General features: G+C 40.0%; 1 protein-coding gene across 3 annotated transcripts in view; it reads left to right on the top strand.

Annotated features, from left to right (window-relative positions):
- LOC116845084 (terminal nucleotidyltransferase 5C) overlaps positions 1 to 11,323 on the top strand; it is a 143,571-nt gene that overhangs the window by 22,422 nt on the left and 109,826 nt on the right. Inside the window, exon 1 of one of the 3 annotated variants that reach the window (XM_032817401.1) lies at positions 4,749 to 10,625. The exons of the other annotated variants lie outside the window; for them this stretch is intronic. Coding sequence (XP_032673292.1) covers positions 10,524 to 10,625 — 102 coding nt within the window. The 5' untranslated portion in view covers positions 4,749 to 10,523. Of the gene's footprint in view, positions 1 to 4,748; positions 10,626 to 11,323 lie in introns of those variants that run through there. 3 annotated transcript variants of the gene reach the window in all.

Raw genomic sequence — 11,323 nt, forward strand, 5'->3', positions numbered from 1 at the left:
TTGTTCTAACATTGTCGCTAACATCCAAGTATCTCCCATGCCAGTGTCAGCCCATTAAATTGCGCATCATTCATTCGCGAGAGAGCCACGCACAAATATCCCTCTTGCATTCTAACGTTTACAGAATACCTTAAAATTGCCACATGAAACGCAAGAGTCCGAACAGCCGGTAGAATCTCATATTCCTGGTCGTACTTCAAAATTTACATACGTGATATCACGCTGAAACTACTTTTACGCGCGTATCAGCGGCGAGAGTGAGAGTGAAAGAGTGTGTGTGTGAAAGAGAGGAGGGAGAGAGAGACATCTGTTCAACATAATGAGGGAAACCGGATTTGCAAAGGCCGACCAAGCAAAATGTTATCCGAGGAGACCGCCGCCTCGCCGATTTACGAGCGGTAAACAAAGTTGCGACGTGATATTACTCATTTCGGCGAATACTCGTTATAAATGTATCAACCTTGTACGGATAGAGCGAAACGTAACCTCGCCCGGATACGTGAGCAATCGAATTCCAACAGACGGTCCGATGGCTCATGTGCGAAATGGCCGCGTTTACACACGTACACGCGCTCACACACACGCGCGCGCGCGTGTACGCTAAACAGTTTCGATTTCGACACACTTGTCCGACGCGCTATTTCAGTTAACTACTTTTCCCCCTGCTGATTCGGTCTCGATTTTACGGAACTGTACGTGCATACTCGCAAAAAGTTATAATCTCATTCTTAGAGAGAGAGAGAGCGGAATCTCCTTATATATGATCTCAAGGGGAGAGATTCTTCCAGAACTAGAAGTAAAAAATTCCAACGTCCAGAAAAAAAGAACTTTGATTGCTATTTCCTGCAATCCCATATTCCAAGAGTAAATTTTTCACGAGAGAACATTCCTCTTCTAATGCAATAGACTGTTGATTGAAAATCTATCAGATATTATATTAACCTTTTTCGTTTTGGATCGATATGTTTGTTTGACTCACAATGTCCTCTTAGAGGAATGCTCTCTGGAAAAAATTTTGGTTAAAAACAAGACTTGTTCTGTAAAAAGATAAGATTTCTCTAACTTTAGGATATTGCTTATTTCAGATATGAAATTCAGATTTCAGATATGAGGATAGGATTGTGCTTATTTCAGAAAAATCCACGTATGCACTGATAAAAAATATTTGAACATTTATTTGTGGGATTTATAATTTATTTTTGTGAAACAACGTTTATTTCTGTAAAATAAAATTTGTTTCTATATAAACAAATTTTATATTATAATATTAATTATAATTTTATATATCCCACACACAAATTTTTAAATTTCTCTCAGTGTAAGGAGATTCCGCTAAAGATGAAATTTCCTTGAGTGCGTTTCAGCGACTGCATTCGTCTATTCGTTCGTCCGAGAATGTTTGTTCAATTTGCTCGCTTATGATTCGACTAATTCGACTTCTGTGTCGGTGAAATTTTTGTTTTCCTTTCTCCTAATAAATCGGCTGCGTATCCTTGCGTTTGCTCATCAATCTCAGAAGCGGATAATTAATCTCGCGAGATTCGCGGCGGTTTAACACGCATGCCTTCTACCTGCTCTATCGCGGGCTGTCGTCGAAGTTACGTTAAATTAATCACGATAACGACAGATTTATTACTCAGCCATCAATTTCCCGATATTAAATTAGCGAAATTTATTCGCGGCGCTTAAGGAAAGCATATTATTTACGCAGGCGAGTGCACGTGTCCTCCCTCTTTTATCTTCCTCGGGGGTTATGACGCGCTGAGAGAGGGGAAAAAGTTTGTCGTCGAGTATCTACCTAATCTGTGTTCTGTGTACCACAAATGAGAACGATATCTGGTAATACAAGCGCGCTTTGTCGTAACTGTCTGCTCGCTTCGCGAGACAATTTTCCCGCTCTTCTCTCGGGGAAAATATCGCGTTACTCATCTTTAGCGAGGCACGAAGATGCGAGGAGATCGTCAATAAACGGCCGCGACCTACAAATGAATCATTATAGATCGTCGCACCAGATGCGACGTTCAAGAACTTACATGAAACTGCTCGTTTGACACAATCAATGGAAATTTCTCAACAATGTGTCCGCGCGACTGTATTCGCACGTCACCTCTCATTATCTCTTCGCGTTATTATCACTTACACGACGCGTCTCGTAATCCAAAGTACAACTAATAAGAAGCCGCGACGTTCGCGACTTGAACATACAGCTGTTTAAGTGCTACAACAAGAAATTTCGTAACAATATCGCGAATAAAGAGTGTCCATATTACTATATCCCGTCATTCTCCCCCGTTGCCTGTCGCTGCAACTTGCGTAAAGTGTCTCGGAATTCAGCGTGTAACCAGCGGGACAGCGACGTTCGGAGAGGAAACGAAAGAAAAAGAGTAAAAACGATATCGCGGTATTGAGAGAATAAATGAGAGAATAAACTATCCGAAATAACTGGCTCGATTAAATAACTAAATAACTAAATATCAATAGAGTTAATAAATATCGATTTCATACATGCGCTGCGCTGCGAGGTAAAAAAGCAATGTCCTACTATTTTTTTAACATGAAATAACGCGTGGTTTCTCTCTCTCTCTCTCTCTCTCTCTCTCTCTCGCCTCTCGACATACGTGCGATTATTCGACGCGTGTATTTACACTACGATTTTAACAGAATCGGAATCCTCCTGTCGAAATGGGATATTTCGTGGCGCCGCGTCGTCCTGGCGCACGAGAGTGCATGGTCCTCGACGACGAGTCGAATCGATAAGTCGCGTTACCAACTATTTTAATTGAGAGAGCAAGCTAACTCTCCGCGTACACCGAGAGATAGGAAAATATTTCAGAAACGAACAGATATTACTCGGTGGATATTTTAATAACGTATTTTCTACTGATATAAAATATTTCTCAAATAAGCAAATATACACATTTCCTTGAAATCTTACGTGGAAAGAAAGGAAATATATGATGTACGTAATCAGACATGTCTGATTGTTCGACATAATTGCATCATCCTTGTTACCTTCGTGCGATAGCAATATGTATATACGATTGATATGACTCAGTTACTTTGGATATACGTAATTACTTACATCAACTAATCAGTGTAGTTACGTGTGATCTGATTGCGACAACGAGAAATCGGTTCGGATGACATTTACCATGAATACTCTGTTTGGAGCAACCAGATGTTGTCAATGCTGCAACGCCAGTAATTCAGCGATTACTCTTATACTCTCTTAAAGTGAATCAATAAATAGTCACTGATATCAGTTATAAGTATAGCACTGAACATTTTCAGCAACGCTTAAAACTGCAAATCAGTGTATATTCACTGTTTTCAGTGGTTTCATTGATTCATTTTAAGAGAGTATGGTTGCAGCAACCACATAATTAGTTGTTCCATATTTTACTGTTTAACCTGGTTGATACAAACAGATTTATATGTGGGCCAGTCATACTACTTTTTCCTGTAGCTTTTCATGAAAGAGTGATTGTTTATTGTATTTAAATAAAAGAATTTATAATCAAAAATTTATATTTAAGCAACTAAGTTATTATAGCAACCACCGAATAAATGTATTTTTTATTTTTTAGACATTGGCATTTTTGGTTTGCTGATTATAAATATGAAATGAAATGTGTAAAATTATTTATATAAATAATAAAATGCTTAAACAAAACATGTAAAAAGTTAAAAAAAAGTATTTATACAAATAATTTCTCGGTTTGGCCGAGATTCGAACTATTTTTGACTAATTTAGCACAGATTTGAAATATTTCGGTTGGAATCTCGGCTAAAGAAATTTAGAATGGTTTTTATCTTAGCTATGTCGATTTTGTTAAAATTTTAATTGAAATTGCCGGATTTCTCTCGGTTTGGCCGTGATTCGACAGATTTGAAATATTTCGGTTGGAATCTCGGCTAAAGAAATTTAGAATGGTTCGTATCTCTGCTATGCCATAGCTATGCCGATTTTGTTAAAATTATTTAACTATATTTTGTAATCAATTTTATTTCTTATGCATTTTTGTTGTACTTGTTGATGATAGGAGTAAAAACATTAAAAAGCTATAAACTGCCCATGAAATTCAAAGTGGCCCAAATTAAAAGATATGACCTAAATATTTTTTGTACTTCTACATTTTTGCTAAATTAGAAAGAAATCGGAGTGTAACTTTTGGATAGGTTTACTTGGCAGTCACATCTTTTGGGACGTACAATACGATCTGAGTCTGCCAGATCCGTATAACTTTGAATCACTGTGTGTAACTTTGTCGAAAATAAGTATTTTTGGGCACATTTTTGTTGGGAAATAAGCCTCAGCTATGAGATAGTACACTGAGAGAAAAAAATAGTTGGAATAACTATAATCTCACTATATTTTATAATTCGTTTTGGCCTCAAACATATATTTATAGTTCATCTAAACACGAAAATATAGCAGAATGAACACACATTTATAGTCACCATCTTATTACTCTATATGTAAATTACTCTATAGTAAAGCTTTGGGAATATAGTTACATGTACCCATATTTTCCAAATATTCCAATTGTATTGATTATATAAAATAGTTAATTTTTCTTACCATTTAATATTTGCTTTGTATTACCATTTAATATTTCCTTACTATGTTTTTTACTTCAAATAATAATAATTCTTGGTAAAAGTTTTACATGAGTCAGTTATGCTATGCTTATATTGTAAATATTACAAACATTATGGTGACATTTACTATAAAAAAGATATTCCTAACTATAATCTTTTTACTATGCCATTATAGTTCATACATTTTTCTCTCAGTGTAGCGCTTCAAGATCCACATCTGCAAACTGATCTGCGCAATTTTAGAATTTGTCCGGACTCTTTATGGATGTCGGTGAGCGCGATCAAATATCTGTCCGGGTCTCACAGACCCAACATTGTACGCGGAGGGTTAATTACGCGCATCGGTACGTGATCCTCGACGCGGCGATCGACGCGCGATACACAAGTCGGGTCGCGTGTAAGAGTATACGGGCAGGAAAGTGTGAGGCTTACGTGAATATGCGCGATGATGTTCCACGCTTGTTACATAATGATAGACTAATCTACCATCGGAGATAATGTCCGTCCGATAGCCGCAGATTCCCGATGCCACATGTATACGCACACACGGCATCGCACGCACGCACGCACATGAATATGTGTAACGCATGATCGCGACGCGCCGCGACCGATCGTGGATCGGCCAATTTCTAAGCCGCCGGATTCATCACTCGCGCGGCGCGCACCGTGAAAGGTTGTACGGTCGGATTGAGCAATGAGAGGTGATTTTTTACGCGCGCAACGGGTTTTGAAATAAGCAACCTGACGATGGGACGAGCACAAAGAAAGTCGCTGGAAGATAGAAAAAAGAAGGCAGTTGAGCCACCGTATGTTATTCTCTTTTCTTCCTCTCTATCTCTCTCTCTCTCTCTTTCTCTTTGTAGAATGGAATTCCACAGGCGGTCTTATACCTATTACTCGGCTGGGCTTTCGGACAGTATTCCTCCTAAAATTCGTAACTCACACACAGTAGATGAATTTAAGACCGACTTTTATTCATTCTCGCCTGAACACGACGGTGCTGATTGAAATAGAGCGGGTTGAATATTGTAAATTAAGGAGATGAAAATGATTTTCATTAAACAAGTATGATTTTATACTGGTTTTTGTTTATTTCGTTAGTTTATTTACGCATTCATTCTTTCGCATCAATTAATATGCAAATTATAAATCATCCTCAATAATTTATATTATTTGCTTTTATATTTATGTTACATTTCTGTAATCTGTACATTTGAGGGGATGATATCCCAGAGCGCACAATAAATGAAGCTCTCTCTCTCTCTTCCTCTGTCGTACATTGGACTTGTCTGTGGTGAGATTTAAGCGACATGTAATCCCGGCGATATAATCCGTGATATATATTTTTCTATGTACGTGTATATATATATATAGGGTGTCCTAGTTCTCGCGACTTTAATTTATACTGACGGATCCTCTGAGCAATTTAGAGTCAATTTCTCCTCATCGAAAGCGAAAGCGTCGAGGCGCCAACAGTTTCTGAGATACAAGGGATCGTAAAGTAGAGCTTTTCGCAAACTAAATGACCAAACGACAACTAAACGACTAAAACGCAAACTAAAAGATGACTAACAAAATAGTGCTCCTCTGTCAGTTTCAAGTGGACTTTAACAGAATTTTTTTTCAAGCCTCAGTCAGAAGTATACGTTGTATCGAAAATTGAAAAGTCGCCACACACGAATGATCTCCCTTAAAATTTTCGACGAGCGAGAATTAATTCTAAATTGCTCAGAGAAGCTGTCGGTATAAATTAAAGTCGCGAGAACTAGGACACCCTGTACAAAACAGGCGGACAAATTAAATGGAGCGCTGACGCGCGCGCGGATGGGATTCTCACCGTTTTCGCGGAGCGATTAAACGACGCGACGGGGAGGAAGGAAAGGGGAGGACGAGTTTCGCATTTAGCACGACGCGAACCGTGTCCGTGATAGACAAGAACCGCGGTCAACGAGCGATTATGACAAGCAGATTAATTGCCACGCCACGATAAACTTGGTATTTCTAATGTACGACTTATCGCACTTAAACGAGTCGGACGGCTTAGCCGTGTATGCGCGTCGTCGATTAACACAAATCCATCCGATATTCACTCGCACCTATCGCGTCTCGGTATTTATTGAACAATAAATATGACCGCGAGTTGAGGAGTGCCTTTACCGGGGTAGTAGTGTGCGAGGGGGGAAACTTCCATTTTTAACACGTCGTTCGTTACAGCTTAGCCGTAGGGCAAGCGGCGATCGCAAGCGCGAGACTCTCTCGCAGTGAGAATATCAAATACAATAAATATCCGCGAGTCGGCGCGGGCTAAGTTACGTTCCCCGTCGTAGATATATTTCAATAGCTCGCGTCGAGCTCGGAGAATTCGCTAACTCCCTCGGAGGGACAGCACATGAAACAACACTTACACGTCTGAACGTCTCCACGAGATAAAAGTCGACAAGTCGAAAAGGGTGTGCTCTCTCGAACTCTCCCCCAATTTCTCGCCCGAATCTCCGCTCTCGTGAAATATGAATCGAGACACCAACGTGCAAGCGCGGCGTACGAATCTCTATATCTCGTCCGATACAAAAATTCGTACGCCGAAGGAGAAGTTTGATAAAGAGAATTATCTAATAGAAAAGCGACCTCTTCCTAGCCAGTGAATTAGTCTTTTGCTTACTGGCTAGTTTCTAGACAGTAAAGTTAATTTTTAATCAATTTTTCATCAGCTTTTTATTAGCTTTTAACTAAACTTTTTTTGTATAAAATTCCGTCAGGCAGTTTACATTGTTCAATTTTACATTGTGAAATATACTATATTTTGTTATTCAATATAAAAATAGCGTAAAACTCGTGCTGGAGAGAGTAAAGTCTTTTCACGTGCAAATTCATTCGTTATTAAGATAATCGCAGCCAACTTTATTTTTAATTTTTTTCTTCTCTAGTTTCTGTGTATAGTCAATATTTTGAAAGTATCAGTCAGTATTTTACTAGACAAAAAAACTGTCCAACATGTATTAACCATATTTTATTGCTCATTTTCTAAACAATTACTGTCTAATAAATCTCAGCCAATAAAGACTGCTCCGTTTCGGGCAAGTGAGAATTTTTCTCGGAAATATTCTGCTTTGGGCAAGTGTCAAAGTGTCTCATGCTGTCGCAGAAATGGCAGACCCGAGGACAGTTTATTAAATTATTCAGTTGAATAGAAGTCGAGGCAGATCGACAATCTTTCGGCCGATATTCGACACGGGTTCAACCAAGGAGAGCGTCTTTCACCCGGAGGAGAATTTCGTCGCGGCTTGAAAATCGCTCAGGAATCGTGCTCGAGTCGCGCGAGTCTTCGTTGCCCTTTACGCGCTGCCCGGCGATCACGCCGACGGTGGGAATCAACTCTCGGATGGAAAAAAAAATTTCGCCATCGCGAAATCACGAAATTCGTGGGCGTGCCGCCTTTCGTTCGTCCGTTTTGATGTGCACGCGCGAAAAATCATCTCCCGCGTGTCGTCGCGTGCTACAGCACTGCGCGTGTATATCTGCGCGTGCGATACGTATGTACTAACCGTAGAAAGGCAAGGCCTTGATATTTCGTATAATAAGCTTTGAGAATTATCTCCTCGGGATTGGTGCACAGGCCTGGTTTCAACTCCCGGTATCTGCCTTGCTTGCCTGCCTGCCTGCCTGCCCGTTTCTCGGCGCTCTCGCGGACAAAAGTGGTATCCCGCGGATACAACGCCCGGGCTGTGGCGGCGACACAACACGCACAAACGGAGAGGAGGTCACGCCACCCGTAAAGCCGACGGCGTAAAAACGCCACCGGGAAAAAGAGCGAAGGAGAGAAAACGGAAGGGAAAGAATCGTCGATCGAGAACCCGCTCGTATATATACGCGACTAATTATACACGGCCGCGGATCGAAAAGGAACAGACGAGATATCCCGTCGGGGCTCTCTTCGCCGCGTTTAATTGCGTTGCGCGCGCGCGAGTGCTAATCTCCGCCGATATGTAGCGATGTTCGTAAGGGCGAATCGACCGCTGATCGTCGATTAATCGTCAGGGTGAATCGACAGTTCCGCTGCTCGCGCTGGGACAACCGTGGATAATGCTTTGACATTTTATCAAACTGCGCAATCACGTTACGGGCTGATAAAAGTATAGAGATCTGCAAATACCGGCGCGAAAATGCACACATCTCGTCTCATAAATTCGAATTGAGATTTGGTTTCTACATTAATCCTGCAAATATCGTTGATATTTGAAAGATCAACGAGAAAAATCTTGATACCACACAAGTTATTGCTTTGTCTGGATATACTGCAGATGTTTACTCGCTGCACTGAGACAAAATACTCCAAGATTTATTTGTAGACTGTAATGTTTATTTTCGCGAATAAACCTTATATCTGACAAGCAAATTTTCGAGAATTTTGTTTTCTCAATGCGTAGTCCGTTCAGATTTGACGAAACATTCTTTTTTACTCTCTCTCTCGCAGCAATTGTATCTAATATATTTTATTTTTTATATATTATATTAATATGTAATTTTTCATTACATCAATATTCCATCTCCATTTAATCATGTAATTTTTAACTGCAATATGCAAATAATATAACTTTCTCAATTAAATAGAGTATGTGAAATAAGCGGATATTAAATAATTAATTATGAGGTGTTATAAGTGATGTTTGAAGATTCGTTATTAATAACTCTGTTATAATTTTTTTCTTCGTTGTCGTTGGAAATTGTATTTAGTGTTTTAAGAGAGATGAAAAGAAGAAATTTCAGCTCTTGAAATAGCTGACTAAGAGAGAATTGAAAGGCAAAAATAATAGTCGCGTATTCAGTGCTGCGCATTTTGCATATAAATTAAATCTGGATTCGGTATAATAACAAGTCTAACCAGAGAAAAAACATGAGCAAAGCGTGAGAAAAAAATATTTGGTACCTTGAACCAAGGTAAAATTCGCGACACAAACAGCATTAAATACGCAAAAATCGACCTTTGCGAGATTTACACTAGATACTCAAACCGGTACTCATAGTTACAAACTATTTACGATTTTGTATCGAGAACATAATTAATTACATCCGTAAACCGTCATTCAGCTGTTTGAATCAACCTTTTTCGTTGTATAAAATACTTCCTGGCACATACGGACAAATAACCAAAGATTTACGAAGCTACAATTATTTAATCAAGTAATAAACTATGAATGCCAGCTTGATTTTCGACTCGTTCCGCTAATTCCGATAACTTCGTCAAACGCGTGTTAAAATTACAAAATCTACGTAACGAATTTCACATACCTGGAAAATGTGCCGCGGAAATGTACTGCGAGTTCTGGCTCCCCGATTCAGCATCCTGCTCTTGGCTCGCTGTTTCGTCACGGACACTCTGGACATTCACAAGCGACAGCAGACAACACTCGCGCGAGATACGATTCGATGGGAGATACTCGACGTTAATTAACGCGACGAGACCTCCCAGCAAGAGTCGACGAAATATTTTCATCGGCCGACGTGGAATAATAATTAACGCGAAACGACACTACCGCGTTACGTACGGACCACTCGCCGCTTCGTGATGTAATATACAACGCGCGGAGATAACACTGAGCGTCGCGAGAGTCGCGTGTATACGTTGTTTTTGTTAGCGCGCATTGTTTTGACCTCCCAGCTTGCTCATCGTCGCGAGCGGCGCGGCAGAGGGAGCTCAGCCCTTTGTGCCTGCCGAGTGTGTGTCGAGCCGGCGAGCGACGCGCACGCGTGTCGATACGTTTGATTCCCGATTTCCGTCGTGCGATCGGAGTATCCGGTGGGTACACTTCACCGGGCTCTCGTCGCGGCGTCGCGATAATTAAACGCGCGTTTCTCCGATCGAGTCGTCGTCCGCGTCCGAGCGAGTGTCAAGTGTGACTTGAGTGATTGTCCGGGGTGCCACGATGGAGGAGCGCAGCCGGGCGGAGGGTGCCGGAGGGTCGGCGAGCCAGGACGGAGGACGCAGGAGGGCCACGCGTGGCCAGCGATACGTATATAATTTCCAAGTAAGGCGAATTATTGACTAGACAGCGGGCTTCCGATTTTGTTGGGACGCGAGGAATACCCGAGTCGAAATTCAGGCCGGCATTCGTAGTTCGTCGCGTTGTTTGGCAATAATTCTATAGATTCATGAATATTATTCCGATTATTTCTGTCCATCTGTATTTATCTCATATGAGAAATATTGATTGAAACGGCTGAATGACAGTTCATCAGTACGAATCTGTAATTGCTTCGAAATTCCAATCAAGGAATACGAATAATTAACGAACTACGAATATCGAGCCTCTGACATTTATTGTGAGTTTCGCAAATGTTTGATTTTTACGTCCAATAATGCTTTCCGGATCGCGAGTTCGACCTTATTTACATTTGACAACGCCTGTTTTTATTTCTGTTTACTTTCGTATGGAATATAAAGATTAAAATCTCTATTGATAAACAGCATTATTGGACACATAACTTTGTTATCTTTGCTTTTACAGCTTTTTCTTTATCAGCTCTTTTAAGAGCTTCGAGACCTTCAACGCTAAAAAAAGAAATCATAAGAATAAAAATGTGTTGTTTCTTTCATCCCTTTATATACCTTAATTTTTATTAAATTATTTAATATTTGCTCATATCGCATATTTTATACATACTATATATATATATATATATATATATATATATATATATATATATATATATATATATATATATA

This window comes from Odontomachus brunneus, unplaced genomic scaffold (assembly GCF_010583005.1).
Source record: "Odontomachus brunneus isolate Ranch 3 - 2012 unplaced genomic scaffold, Obru_v1 Obru_scaffold_004, whole genome shotgun sequence".
In the NCBI taxonomy this organism is placed as follows: domain Eukaryota; kingdom Metazoa; phylum Arthropoda; class Insecta; order Hymenoptera; family Formicidae; genus Odontomachus; species Odontomachus brunneus.